Source organism: Oncorhynchus clarkii, chromosome 17 (assembly GCF_045791955.1).
Source record: "Oncorhynchus clarkii lewisi isolate Uvic-CL-2024 chromosome 17, UVic_Ocla_1.0, whole genome shotgun sequence".
Taxonomy (NCBI): Eukaryota; Metazoa; Chordata; class Actinopteri; order Salmoniformes; family Salmonidae; genus Oncorhynchus; species Oncorhynchus clarkii.
This window is the reverse complement of record NC_092163.1, coordinates 37,077,980-37,093,583: the sequence shown is the minus strand read 5'-3', so window position 1 is coordinate 37,093,583 and position 15,604 is coordinate 37,077,980. Positions and strand designations below refer to the sequence as shown.

At 45.5% G+C, this 15,604-nt stretch overlaps 1 protein-coding gene across 2 annotated transcripts in view; it reads right to left on the bottom strand.

Annotated features, from left to right (window-relative positions):
- LOC139370758 (plexin-A1-like) overlaps window positions 1-15,604 on the bottom strand; it is a 314,226-nt gene that overhangs the window by 18,980 nt on the left and 279,642 nt on the right. Inside the window, exons 17-21 of one of the 2 annotated variants that reach the window (XM_071110449.1) lie at window positions 11,711-11,804; window positions 10,126-10,362; window positions 8,634-8,777; window positions 4,924-5,158; window positions 1,379-1,527 (exon numbers count right to left, since the gene is read on the bottom strand). In XM_071110449.1, coding sequence (XP_070966550.1) covers window positions 1,379-1,527; window positions 4,924-5,158; window positions 8,634-8,777; window positions 10,126-10,362; window positions 11,711-11,804 — 859 coding nt within the window. The remainder of the gene's footprint in view (window positions 1-1,378; window positions 1,528-4,923; window positions 5,159-8,633; window positions 8,778-10,125; window positions 10,363-11,710; window positions 11,805-15,604) is intronic. The other variant, XM_071110450.1, reaches the window with a different exon arrangement.

Sequence of the window (15,604 nt, the reverse complement as noted above, 5' to 3'; positions counted from 1 at the left end):
TTCACAATTCCTGACAGAATTCCCTGTCTTAGGTCAGTTATGATCACCACTTTATTTTAAGAATGTGAAATGTCAGAATAATAGTAGAGAGAATGATTTATTTCAGCTTGTATTTCTTTCATCACATTCCCAGTGGGTCAGAAGTTTACATACACTCAATTAGTATTTGGTAGCATTGCCTTTACACTGTTTAACTTGGGTCAAACGTTTCAGGTAGCCTTCCACAAGCTTCCCTCAACAAGTTGAGTGAATTTTGGCCCATTCCTCCTGACAAGAGCTTGTGTAACTGAGTCAGGTTTGTAGGCCTCCTTGCTCACACATGCTTTTTCAGTTCTGCCCACAAATGTTCTATGGGATTAAGGTCATGGCTTTGTGATGGCCACTCCAATATCTTGACTTTGTTGTTCTTAAGCCATTTTGCCACAACTTTGGAATTATGCTTGGGGTCATTGTTCATTTTTAAGACCCATTTGCGACCAAGCTTTAACTTCCTGACTGATGTCTTGAGACATTGCTTCAATATATCCACATCATTTTTCTCCCTCATGATGCCATCTATTTTGTGAAGTGCACCAGTTCCACCTGCAGCAAAGCACCCCCACAACATGATGCTGCCACCCCCGTGCTTCATGCTTGGGATGGTGTTCTTCGGCTTTCAAGCCCCCCCCTTTTTTCTCCAAACCAAACAATGATCATTATATCCAAACAGTTCTATTTTTGTTTCGTCAGACCAGACCACTGAAATTGTGATACAGCGAGGTATAAGTGAAATGATCTGTCTGTAAACGATTGTTGGAAAAATGACTTGTGTCATGTACAAAGTAGATGTCCTAACTGACTTGCCAAAACTATAGTTTGTTAACAAGAAATATGTGGAGTGGTTGAAAAACGAGTTTTAATGACTCCAACCTAAGTGTATGTAAACTTCCGACTTCAACTGTGTGTGTGTGTATGTGTGTGTGTGCTCGTGATAGTATTGTAATAGGTTATAGGCCATGCTATCTTGACCTGATGACGCATTGTGGCGCAGTTGAGTGATCGATACGTAACCTCTCTTGGGTGGCGAAATAATGGAATAGAATGGAAGAGTGTTACAATGAATGTGTGAGCCCTGTTTCTCAGACTCTGGACATGCTCTGGCATTCTATCAGTCTCAACGTTTCCACAGAGTGTTAGAAAGGTCTCCAGGCCCGTATTCACAGTGTTCCAGAGTAGGAGTGCTGATCAAGCGCTTATTAGATCATAATAGGCCTATCAGGAGGACCTGATCCTAGATCAGCATTGCTATGGGGTTACCATGGTTTGAGTACAAGCCCCCCACAAGAATTACATCACCCCTAAGAGTCCATGCATAATTGGAACCCTGGGCGTTACTGACCCGTACCTCCATCTCCTTGAGCACGGGGTGGTCCTCGATACCGGGGAAGAGGACCCTCATGGCATAGGTTCTGTAGTCTAGGAAGGGGATGCCAGCTCCGTCCAGCTCCTGGGTCAGCTCATGGATGTCTGTCTGCAGCTCCGCAAAGGCTTAGGAGAGAGAAGGGAGGGAGGAGTAGAGAGGCACAAGGATAGTTCATCTATTGTTAATGTACGTACAGAACGGCATTGACAGTTTTAACATTGGTCATGTGTTAAATATGTGTCAGTGTTGTTGTAGGATAAAAGCGAAACATTTTGGACTGATTTTACGTGAACTCGGTAGAGTAGAGAGTACACCAAGAGCTGGAAGAAATATGGACACACACCCACGCAAACACACATTTCACCTCTCTCCCTACCGCAGAGCTCCCCACGCAGCAGAGTGGCTGCATGATATATCTTAGTGTGTCCCACTGTTCATACACATTCTGCTCTCTACATGAGTGTCCTGTGACCCATTGTAGGTTCCCTCCATTTCTTTCAGTGGCATCTAAAGTCGGTGGCCATGAAGTGCTTTGAAAGGCTGGTCATGGCTCACATCAACATCATCATCCCTGAAACCCTGGACCCACTTCAATTCGCATACTGCCCCAACAGATCCACAGATGACGCATTCTCCATCGCACTCCACACTGCCCTTTCCCATCTGGACAAAAGGAACACCTATGTGAGAATGCTGTTCATTGACTACAGCTCGGTGTTCAACACCATAGTGCCCACGAAGCTCATCACTAAGCTAAGGACCATGGGACTAAACACCTCCCTCTGCAACTGGATCCTGGACATCCTGACGGGCCGCCCCCAGGTGGTATGGGTAGGCAACAACCAACACTGGGGACAATCAGGGGGTGCATGCTTAGTCCCCTCCTGTACTCACCCACAACTGCATGGGCAAGCACGACTCCAACACCATCATTAAGTTTGCTGACAACACAACAGTAGTAGGCCTGATCACCGGCAACGATGAGACAGCCTATAAGGAGGTCATCAGAGACCTGGCAGTGTGGTTTCAGGACAACATCTCCCTCAATGTGAGCAAGACAAAGGAGCTGGTCGTGGACTACAGGAAAAGGTGAGCCGAACAAGCCCCCGTTAATATTGACAGGGCTGTAGTGGAGCTGGTCGAGAGTTTCAAGTTCCTTGGTGTCCACATCACCAACAAACTATCATGGTCCGAACACACCAAGACAGTCGTGAAGAGGGCACGACAACACCTATTCCCCCTCAGGAGACTGAAAAGATTTGGCATGGATCCCCAGATCCTCAAAAAGTTATACAGCTGCACCATCGAGAGCATCCTGACCGGCTGCATCAAAGCCTGGTATGGCAACTGCTCGGCATTCAACCGTAAGGCGCTACAGAGGGTAGTGCTTACTTCCCAGTACATCACTGGGGCCAAGCTTCCTGCAATCCAGGATCTCTACACTAGGCAGTGTCAGAGGAAGTCCCCAAAACATTGTCAGAGAGTCCGGTCACCCAAGTCATAGAATGTTCTCTCTGCTACCGCACAGCACACGGTACCAGAGGGCCAAGTCTAGGACCAAAAGGCTCCTGAACAGCTTCTACCCCCAAGCCATAAGACTGCTGAACACTTAATCAAATGGCCACCGGACTTTTTACATGGACACCCCGCCCTTTGTTTTTGTCACTTCACCTCGACTAACTTGTTCCACCGCACATTGACTTGGTACCGGCACCCTCTGTATATAGCCTCGTTACTGATATTTTGTTGTGTTACTTTTCATCTTATTTTGTTTACTTTGTAAATATTTTCTTAACCGGCGCTGTCGGTTAAGGGCTTGTAAAGTAAGCATTTCACTGGTTGTATTCGGCGCATGTAAGAACTCTGTGAATAACCTCTCCGTCTCTTGTCGTGTAATCTTGACTAAAGAAACCACACAAACAAATAAGGAAATAAACACAGTCTGATCGATCTCTCGCTCACATATCGTTTTTCTCTGTCCTTCTTTATCCACCTCCCTGTGACCCCCCCCCCCCCCTCTATCCATCTTAACCTCTCTCTGTCCCTTGATCCATCTCTCCTTATGCCCTTTTCTCCGTTTCTGTGTCCCCTCATCTCTCTCTATCCATTTCTACCTGTACCTCCCTTTCACATACCCTCCTTCCCTCTATCCATCTCTCGGTTGCTTTATCACACCCTGCCTCTTGTCCCTCTATCCATTCGCACCTGTATCTCCCCCTCTCGCAATCCATCTCTCCCTTCTCTGTGGCTCTATCCATCTCTCCAGTCTCTGGGGCTCTATCCATCTCTCCCTATGCACCTTTACCTATCTCTCCCTGTCGCTCTCCATCCATCTGTGGTGACTGTGGGGGACAGACAAGGTGGTGACCCCTGGATGGACAGTGTGGCGAAGACAGCGGCCAATCGGTGTCTGTTTCCATGTGGCGCTGGGCAGAGATGGCCACAGCCCGGTCTCCTGCACTCTGTGTTTTTTAACTGTACAATGCATTGTTACTAAGAATGCTTCATATCACACCAGTCTTGCCAGCATGGGTATCAGTCGGTTTAGCTGACATTACACTCAGGTCATTCTTTGGCAAATGACACAGAGTATAAGGAGTGGAATGTTAGATAAACAGACCGGTACCCAGGCTACAGTCTCGCTATCTTGTGAAAATATTTAAGCATGGGATGGGCTACTTCTAGGTTCTCTAAACTGCAGAGCAGATGCTGCAGTATGATTCCCCTTATGGCGCATTCAAATCTACACACTATCCAAATCTCTCACTCTCTCTCTCTCACTCACTCTCCTTATGGAATCCTCAAACCTCTCTCTACTCTCGCGCTCCCATTCTCTCCATCTATCTTTAAGGAAGCCTAAAATCAAATCTACTCTATTTCCACTCTCTCCCAAAACAGATAGACAGACAGTATCATTGGCCTCCCACCAGATCAGGAGTGTGCCAAATGGACAAATGTTAATGTGAGAGCACGCGTTGCAGACACCTCCCCCCTCTCCCCCCTCTCCCGCCCTCTCTTTCCTTCCCTCTATCTCTCCATCCACCATTCTCTCTCCCTCCCTCCCTTCCTAAAACAGAAAGGCCATCCAAGCAGACCTCGCATTGGGGAGGAACCCAACATCTGGCGCCGGGCGGCGGAGCCCCGATCAAAGTGTTCTTCTGGATGGGTACCAAGAGCAAGCAGCACCCAGTGGGAGGGCCATTTTGTGTGTGTGTGTTTGTGTGTTTTTGGATGGAGAGGAAGTAGATGGATATTGAGCTTGTCCTGCTCTGCCTCTAGAACGCCACTCTCCTATTTCCATTTGTTTTGTATTCTCCTCAGGAAGACCACGATTCAGCGACTGTTCGTGTGCTGGGCTGGAACAGATGTCTGCACCACCAGTGCAGTAGCCCCTCAAGTCGCGAGAAACCTGGCCTACTTTTTGTTGATTGACAGCTGTTGCTTAGCCTCCTCGTCCTGAATAGGTCAATGAAGTTGAATTTAATTGAATTTAATGTAATTGATTGACAGGTGTGGCTTACCTTCCTTGCACTCCAGCGCCACCCGGGACTCCAGGTTGTCCATTTGGAGCTGCAGGCGTTTCAGCGTGCGGTCGGCGTCCCGCGACTTCCTCTTGTAGGCGATGAGCACGGCGATGATGACCAATAGGAGCAGGCCGCCGCCCCCTCCGATGCCGATGATGGCGGGCAGGGTAAGCAGGCTGTCAGAGTAGATCTGGATGGTACCGGGGGAGTACTCAAAGCCCCCAACACGCACCTGGGGGGGGGGGGGGGGGTGAAACACACACGGTTTTAGATTCTTCATAGGACAATACCTTTAAAACACACATTTCAACACAGTCATATGGTGCATTAGATGTAATTTATCAGAAATAGAGTGCACGTACACACACACACGCACACACACAGGACTTCCAGCTCTTTGTCGCTGCTATTTCCATCTAGTTATTCATTACCTCCCAAACCTCTCTCAGTGAGGAGCTGTTAAAGGGAAATGTCAATATTTTTCAACTTCATTTTCATCATTTCCAGCATCACCATCAACATATGTAGTAAAAAATATAGAGAAAGATAAGTGTTTCCAATGACATCATCGGTGTGCATTGTGTGATGTTAACTAATTATGAATAGGCATTGCCTACAATGATGTCATTGGAAACACTTTATCTTTATATTTTTTACTACAAAACAGAAACGTGCAAATGTTTTAAATAATTATTTTTTTGTGTATTTTTGTATTTTTGAAAAAACATATGTTGACGTTGGGGTGGTGCTGGGGATTATAAATACGAAGTACATTTTTGAAATGTCCATTTAACAGCCGTAATTTGCAGTCAGACCCCAACAAGCCACATAGAGTCTCTCTCACACACCCGTGTCTGTCACACATGACAGTGTTATTATGTTCCCCAGCAAGAAAACCAAAAACATCACTCAAACAGAAGTGGGGAAACTAACAGTCACTGACCAACAACCAAAACAGCTGGGGGTTTAGGAGGGGTTTTGAAAGACACTCTTGAGGGTGTCCAACAACGGGAACCTAAAAGACACACACCATGAGCCCCTCTAAATTTTCCCAAGACGAGGAAAACAAAAGACAAACCCACACCAAACAAAGACAGGAAACAAACCAAAAAGGTGGAGCAAAACCAAATATGAGAAATCAGACAAAGGAATGTTTTTCGAGATATCAAATAGGGAGCGCCAAATAAAAGGTGTTGACCCTCCACTTCTCTCAAGACAACAAAATAGCACCTGGGCCAGCACAAGTGAAACACCTTCACACTAACAAGATGGCAACCAGCACAGGTGCAACACATGCTGACTAATGAGTCGACACCAATCGGTGCGCCCTACGTGCTGATGAGCACAAGCCCAACCTCAAAACAGAAATTGACAAACCAAAGCTTGTGACACTAGCGCTACACTACAAAGCCGCTACACTACAAAATGTGTGTGACAGCGCGTGAGCATATTCCAAACCTAGTTGAATACGTTTGTTGTCGCCAAGCCCGGGCTAGAAGAAAGTCTTACCTTCGCACAGTATGAATTACACAAGCCCTAGTTTCAACTACACTGAACACAAATATAAAAAGCAACATGTAAAGTGTTGGTCCCATGTTTCATAAGCTGAAATAGAAGATCCCAGAAATGTTCCACATGCTAAAATATTATTTCTCTCAAATGTTGTGCACAAATTTGTTTACATCCCTGTTAGTGAGCATTTCTCATTTGCCAAAATAATTAATCCACCTGAAAGGTGTGGCATATCAAGGAGCTGATTCAGGAAAAGCATTGATAATTACACACCTGCACCTTGTCCTAGGGACGATAAAAGGCCACTCTAAAATGTGTCATTTTGTCACACACCACAATGCCACCGATGCCTCAAGTTTTGAAGGAGTGTGCAATTGGCCTGCTGACTGCAGGAATGTCCACCAGAGCTTATGCCAGAGAATTCCCCTACCATAAGCCGCCTTCAACATTGTTTTAGAGTATTTGGCAGTACGTCCAACTGGCATCACAACCGCAGACCACGTGTAACCACTTACAGCCCAGAACCTCCACATCCGGCTTCTTCACCTGCAGGATCATCTGAGACCAGCCACCCAGACAGCTGATGAAACTGTTGGTTTGCACAACCGAAGAATTTCTGCACAACCTTTAAAAAACCGTCTCAGGGAAGCTCATCTGCGTGCTCGTCGTCCTCACAGGGTCACGACCTGACTGCAGTTCAGCGCCATAACCGAATTCGAAGGTGAGCGTTTGCCCCACTGATGGCCACTGGAGAAGTGTGCTCTTCACAAATGAATCCCTCTTTCAACTGTGACGGGCAGATGGCAGACAGCGTATGGCATCGTGTGGGCAAGTGGTTTGCTGATGTCAACGTTATAAACAGAGCGCCCCATGGTGGCGGTGGGGTTATGGTACGGGCAGGTATAAGCCTCGGACAAAGAACACAATTGCATTTTATCGATGGACAGAGATACCGTAACAAGATCCTGAGGCCCGTTGTCGTGCCGTTCATCTGCCACCATCAACTCATGTTTCGCAAGGATCTGTACACAATTCCTGGAAGCTGAAAATGTCCCAGTTCTTCCATGGCCTGCATACTCACCAGACATGTCACCCATTGACCATGTTTGGGTTGCTCTGGATCGACGTGTACAACAGCGCGTTCCAGTTCCCGCCAATATCCAGTAACTTCACACAGCCATTGAAGAGGAGTGGGACAACATCCACAGGCCACAATCAACAGCCTGATACAACTCTGTGTGAAGGAGATGTGTTGTGCTGCATAAGGCAAATCGTGGTCACACCAGATACTGACTGGTTTTCTGAACCACGTCCCTTCCTTTAAAAAAAAAGTTATCTGTGACCAACAGATGCATATCTGTATTCCCAGTTTTGTGAAATCCATAGATTAGGGCCTAATGAATTTATTTAAATTGACTGATTTCCTTATGTGAACTGTAACTCAGTAAAATCTTTGAAATTGTTGCATGTTGCATTTATATTTTTGTTCAGTGTAAAAAAAAAACTAGGCTACTAAGATGCAACTCCAATTCCTATCCTTGTCCCAACATTGTGGTAATCAGTGCAGAAGAAAAGGAGACGAGGAGAGTCTAGAAAAAACATGAAGTGTATTGAGATGCACCCTTGGCAACCCTTTCAAATCAAGAACATAACGCTATAGGCCTTGAATTGTAATTTGCCGGCCGATATCGATCAAACACCACATGCAACCGAGGGACTGTAAAATATAGACATGGACCTCTTTGGCCATGCGTCATTTCTGGGCTGCATTGGATACCAATGTCTACGCAAATCCCTGCAGAAACCGTCAGCCAAATTAAGAACGAGAACGGAAAAAATAACAACGCAATGGAGAGAGAGAGCGGTCGTCCAAAAGAAGAGTAGAAGAGACGGCGAGAATAACATGGCCCATCCTTCTGATGCTCTCGCCATCTCTTCTACTCTTCCTTTGAACCGAATCCAGGCAAGGGGAAAAGAGGAAGGAATAGAGGGAGGGGGATATGGACATGACAAAAGAGGAGACCGGACTGTCATGTGATATTGAAAGAGTATAGAACAGAAAGAGGACGTAAAGAGAGAAAACCGAGACGAGCAAAAAACCAGAGAGGTGAAACGTGATTGCGACACAGTGACGCACAAGACGACACACAGCACAGCCCAACCCAAAGTTGAAGAGGCTTCAGTAGAGTACTTACGGTGACTTTGTGTTCTCCGGTGTGGTTGGGCCACTCACAGAGCAGCTGGCTCTCTGACAGGGTGAGGACACAGGGTGTCTCTCCGATCAGGACCGTGTAGTTGAGACGAGCGTTACCAGGGGCAGCCGGGATTAGGTTCTTACCCTAGGAGAGAGACCGCGACAGAAACACACCACGTTAGACACACAGCTCAGGAGAATGCATAGGAACGCATGTGCGCACACACAACACAAACTCAACACGCACGCACGCAAACACACCCTCTCACCTCTAACCGTCAGTCACGTACATACCTATTTAATCATACATAGAAAGGGGGTGATTTCTGATGATCAAGTCCTAATTCCACAGATGCCGTAGCGAGGTCTTATTAGCCACAGGCGGTTCTTTAGTAAAGTCAAGACCCAGCGTAAGGGGACCTGGGATTCTGGTGGCGTTTAGTTGAGCCTGACGTTTAGTTGAGCCTGTCTCATTGGCCGAGAGGGAACCAATTTAGAGGGATAAATAAACCCACCAAAACACACGTCTCTGCCTGCCTGCCCCCCCCACTTACCCACGAGGCTTTGCAGGGAGAGGAATTAATTGCTTGGAAAATCTGATGCACATCTAATTTATCCACAATTATTTAATGTGCGCCCCCCCCCCCCCCCCTCCGGCTTCTCAGAGAAGCGGAAGACGCAGCAATCAAAGGATTGTAAGGGTTCATTATGGAATCTTTATTTAAACTGTGAGGGTCACAATTTTCTCAACTTCCCAGCTCGTTTCTGATTGGCTATAAGGAAAATAAAGCTGATTTCATATAAAATATCCATGATATACAGTACCATGGTGGAGTTTTTTTTTTTTTCTCAAGAGGAATGGCTTTGAAGTTCAAGGAGAGAGGGGAGATGACAAAATAAGCGAGTCAGTATATAAGGGCAAGAGGGATTCAAAGGCTCTGGTATAAAGTTACCATTTGGCTGTGAACTTGCTCTGACGTTATCTGACGGGGGGAAACAGGTGCAAGTGGCACATCTGCGTTGTATTTGGATGATACTTTTCAAAGGGCTCTCGGCCTATCACAGCAGGGGACGGCACAGGTAGCGCCTTTTAAGGTGATGTCGGATCTCAAAGGGTTCTTTTGAAAAAGGCAATAAGCTCAAAGGGTGGTAGGGAACAAATAAATAGGACAACCATTTCTGATGGAAGGTTTTAAGAGAAAGAGGGCAATTAAAATGGACATCAATGTCATTTCATAAATATATTGGACGCAGCTGCGAAGTTTTAACTCTTTTCTAACCTGAGTCGGTTGGGTGAGATTGAAGTCTATAATTTGACGGTTACAATTGAACCTGGAGGCCTTCATACGGTGTAATTTCTCCTCCCTGGGAGAGATTTTTTAAAATCTTTTTTAAAGCTCCTCCAAACTTGGCCCCACGCTCCACACAACAACCCCCACCACAATCCTGGACGTTCCTCCCCCACCCTGGTCTCCAGTCTCTATCAGTCTCACCTTGAGGATAAGTGGGGAACTGGGTTTGAGCTCCAGCAGGCCCGTGGGACTAAGCGGCTCTATCACAGGATCCGGGTAGAAGCTGAACGTCTCGTTGACAACCAGTGTGGCGCGCACGTCGTCCATAATGAAGCCGATCTCGTCGGGACCGCTGCCCGTCTCTGAGAAGCCCTTCTCCGAGACGGCCACAGAGGGCGCCAGACACACCATCACTGTGTTGTTAAGCACTGTGCAGTTCTGAAGGAGAGAGAGGATGGATAAGTTCATTACGTAAATACGATTACATTTAAATGTTAGCTTCCATAATATAAATACAAATTGCTAACAAAATGTAGAAAAAACACACACAAAAAAAAGGGAACAGTGGATAAGTTCATTATGTCACAGTACACTGACATTTAGCCCCCCCAAAAAAAGATAACTAATGTAAAAAAAAATTCAACAAAAACACATGACAAAACAACATCTGAGTAACATCAGCGCTGAGAGAGGACAGTGGATAGGTTCATAGCTTCCACAATCTAAACAAGAACGTAAACAAAAACAAAGAACCAAAAAAGACCAAATCATCCCCTGCTGTTCGCCCCTGTGGGCTAAACATTCTCTGCTCCCATTAATGCAGAGCGACTGAGACAGTAAGGGCATATACAAGGGTTAGCAAGACTGACGCTAACAAACAATCCTAAACACACGCTTTGGAAACGTTTGAGTCGCCTCACCACTCTACTTTTCCACAACACTCCACCCAGTCCCCCTCTGGCATGCCAAGTAATCACAGTGCATTAGCTAGCGGGGTCTGACATTGCACGGGGCAGACGGATAAAAATGGTGACACGGAAGAGGGAAAAAGCAGTAAAATGCACTTTGTTTTGGTCTGGGATATGTTGTGCAGAGAGATAGAGAGAGACAGAGAGAGAGAGACAGAGAGAGACAGAGACAGAGACAGAGACAGAGACAGAGAGAGAGAGAGAGAGAGAGAGAGAGAGAGAGAGAGAGAGAGAGAGAGAGAGAGAGAGAGAGAGAGAGAGAGAGAGAGAGAGAGAGAGAGAGAGCGAGAGAGAGAGAGAGAGAGAGCGAGAAAGAGAGAGACAGGAATGGAGAGGGCAGACTGAAAGAGAAAAGGTTAACCTAGCCCTGTGGTGCTAGGTGAAGGAAGGATGGAGGGATTTGCCAGACAGCCCAAGTTTATTGCTGGTTGACATTTCAAAAAGGTTAACCTGCTAAATGGAGATTCACCACCAAAAACACACACCCATAAATAGGCCCGGGGCTGGTTGATCACCGGGTCAGGTGTGTGTGTGTGTGCGCACATGTTTAACTATACTCAAGCACTATACCGGAAGTCCCAACAAGAATAGTAAACAAAACACTCATTTGACCAACTGGGGACATTGTTAGCCCCCACAAGGTCAAATGCTATTTCTAGGGGGTTTAGGGTTAGGGTTAGAGTTAAGGTTAGGTTTTAGAGATAAAGTTAGGCAATGTAGGATTTTGAATGGGACTGAATTGTGTGTTCTCACTAGGTTAGTTATACAGGACGGTGCGTGTGTGCAGTATGTATGCGTGTTGGGTCAGTAGTACTCACGTTGACAGATTGGGCTTTTCCGTACTTGGCTCTCATCTTCGGCTCTTTGATGGTAGCCAGGTTGGTGCCAGTGATGGTCAACAGAGTCCCGCCACTGAAAAAGAGGAAACCATCAACAACAAAACCCATAACAGCACATACACACTTACACACTGCAATAGCAAAGCAATAATCCCATTCACTGTTCAATCGCATCAAAATATTGAATAAGGGCACTTCGTGTTTTTTTCTAATATTACAGAAGGCAGAGGGTGAGTCCAAAATGGGCCCAAGGGATCCGGTCTAAACTTGTGCACTATATAGAGCAGGGGCACTCGAGTACTATTTGAGAAGGTCCGGTCACACAAATTTCCTAGGTGGCAACGATCTGGGTGGATGTTGTCATTTATCGGCGTAGTAACAAACCCCCACCTCGCAACCCCAAACTGTTCGCACCTCTCTTGATGGAGAGAAAATATTAAAGCTAATTTCCTGCAATTCTGCAAATTCTTCCATGCCTTATGTGTGTTTATATGATAACAGGGGTCAAAGCCTGAGCATTTGTGTATTTATTATGATTTTTCCCGGGACCCGAGGCCCGTATTGACCCCGTTCTGGGCCCGCATCGGTGTCCGCGAGCTGCGAACGGGGGATATAGGGAATAAGGTGCCATTTGGGATGCAGACAAAGAATTAGGGAGAGGGACACCAATTACCCCTGAAACCTCCATCCACTGTAACACGCAATTTTTCAAACTAATATCTTGCAGTTATACCCAGTGATATCTTCCCTGATATCTTGCAAAAAAGGCCATAACAAGCATACCATGGCTGAAAGGCCTCTGGTAAAAAGAAAGTAGTGCTTTATGAAGGGAATAGGGTCCCATTTGGGACGCAGGCCATATCTTCCAGAGAACCACATCTTCCAGAGAACCACATCTTCCAGAGAACCACATCTTCCAGAGAACCACATCTTCCAGAGAACCACATCTTCCAGAGAACCACATCTTCCAGAGAACCACGCGGTGGCCTGATACATCACATTTTTGTCAAAGTGAAAAAGGCCATCCAGTTCTGGCATTAATGTTAATGAGTCCTCGACACCGTAGAGTACGTGAACCGTTTCACGCACTCCATCAGAGGTAATGATGGCAACGCTAAGGCACTTGCATATTAAAAGCTTGTTTAAACTCAAATAGCTTCAGGGAAGGGACCAAAATACTAGATTATTACCTCAATGAACTTGCCCGGCTACCCAGGCTCCTTGCTCCGGCCGAACGCTAAGCTATTGCCCATGGCCATTCTCTGCAATGAGTCTGGATCGGAGTACCTCCCTGACCCTTCGCCGAACGCGAACACATTCGGGGCCGTCTAATTGGTCCAGAAACCGATTAGTTGGGTCAGAGCCAGAACACACGTGGGTAAAGTGGCAGTTTGTCATTGGCTTTGACACTCTGATTAGTTTAGAGACGATCTAATCGCTGATGACTTTATTTATTTATTTTTTACAATAACACTCGTCACAAACAACTTCAATGATGGCAGTCTCAGACTAAAGTATGTAGTGAACGACAGAGCAGCGGAACAATTTAGTGTGAGTTGTTAGGTTATCAATGAACCACCTCCAAATGTCTAAAACCCAAAATGATATCGTCCATTTCAGGTACTGGATGTGCAGGCTTTTGTTTCAGCTCAGCACTAAGACACCCAATTAAATTAATCGTCGTCTGTGTGAAGATGGCAGATATTCCCCAGTGTGTGTGTGTGTTAAATGTTTCTGTTGAAGGGCCCTGTTTTTTCACTCATAATTCATATCCTGCCATAGTTAACATGTTTTTTTCCCACCATTTCACCTGCAGCAGTTAAGTGTGTTAAAGAAATGTGTTTAGAATCAGGATTTGCTAATTGTGTATGGTAAGCCCCTCCCACCAATTTGAGTTGATTGAATACAGGTGCATGTGTGTTTGGGGGAGAGAGGCAGTTGGGGTGGAAAGCAAGGTTAGAGGAGAGCAGGTTGGCTAGATTTTATGCTCTTTACTTTTTAATTCTTGTTTTAGCCTTTTAGTTCATGTCCGGGCTTTAACCGTTGTTGTATTTATCTATTTAGTCAAATAAATTCTCCATTGAGGTAAAACTGTTCATTACTTCAAGAAGCCTTTTTACGTGCACAAGGGAACGGCCAACTTCATCCCAGTCATTTAGACTAGCTGGTTATAAAAACATGACTACTTTGTTATTTGAAACAGGTGTGTTAGTGCTGGAACAAAAGCTTACACACAGACTAGGGCCAGGCCCAAATCCCATATCTCAATTTTTTTCAAATTTATGGGTGATTCATGACATACAGTGCATTCGGAAAGTATTCAGACCCCTTCACTTTTTCCAAATTCTTTTACGTTACAGCCTTATTCTAAAATTGATTAAATAAATAAATCTCAATCTACACACAATGTCCCATAATGACAAAGCAAAAACAGGTTAAGACATTTTTGCAAATTTACAAAAAACTAAACAGAAATATTTACATAAGTATTCAGACCCTTTGCTATGAAACTCGAAATTGAGCTCAGGTGCATCCTGTTTACATTGATCATCCTTGAGATGTTTCTACAACTTGATTGGAGTCCACCTGTGGTAAATTAAATTGATTGGACATGCTTTTTAAAAAGGCACACACCTGTCTGTATAGGGTCCAAAGGTTGACAGTGCATGTCAGAGCAAAAACCAAGCCATGAGGTCGAAGGAATTGATCGTTGAGCTAAGAGACAGGATTGTGTTGAGGCACAGATCTGGGGAAAGGTACCAAAACATTTCTGCTACATTGAATGTCCCCAAGAACAAAAATAAGATTTAACTATTTGGCCTGAATGCCAAGCGTGAAGTATGGAGGAAACATGCCACCATCCCTACGGTGAAGCATGGTGGTGGCAGCATCATGCTGTGGGGATGTATTGCAGCGTCAGGGACTTGGAGACTAGTCAGGATCGAGGGAAAGATGAGCAAAGTACAGTGAGACCCTTGGTGAAAACCTGCTCCAGAGCGCTCAGGACCTCAGACTGGGGCGAAGGTTCACCTTGCAAGAGGACAACATCCCTAAGCACACAGCCAAGACAATGCAGGAGTGGCTTTGGGACAAGTCTTTAAATGTCCTTGAGTGGCCCAGCCAGAGCCCGGACTTGAACCTGATCGAACATCTCTGGATAGACCTGAAAATAGCTGCGCAGCAACGCTCCCCATCCAACCTGACAGAGCTTGAGAGGAACTGCAGAGGAGAATGGGGAAAACTTCCCAAAAACAGGCGTGCCAAGCTTGTAGCGTCATACCCAATAAGACACAAGGCTGTAATCGCTGCCAAAGGTGCTTCAACAAAGTACTGAGTCAAGGATCTCAATAATCATGTAAATGTAATATTTGCAAAATTTCAAAAAACTAGGAATCATTTCACAAGTTCTGTATTCAGCTAACAGGGCAATGTTATGAACACAACCTTCAGTAACCTCCAACTGTTTGTTCACTTTGTTCAAATGTTGAAATCACTACCCGCTATTCAAAGTGCTCTGAACAAATCAAGGGAATCGTTCAAACATTGGCACATTCTAAGATCTGATGACAATATGTGTTTTCGGACCCTCCCCTTGGTCGTATTCTCGCGGTGCAGAAATCAATTGGTAAACTCTGATTTACCACCCTAAAATAACCTGCACAACGTCTATTTGTGCCTCTACCGGATGGAAACTACAAGTGTAATGGCTGCGCTCAATGCAGTGGCACTTATAAATGTAGATCCTTTAAACACCCCCCAAACAGGGAAACTGGAGCCATCACTTGCTCCACTAAGGCAGTTATTTATCTTATAAAACTTGTCCTTGTGGTAAAAATAATGTTGGCAAAAGGAAGCGGGAATTCCGGGAAGCAC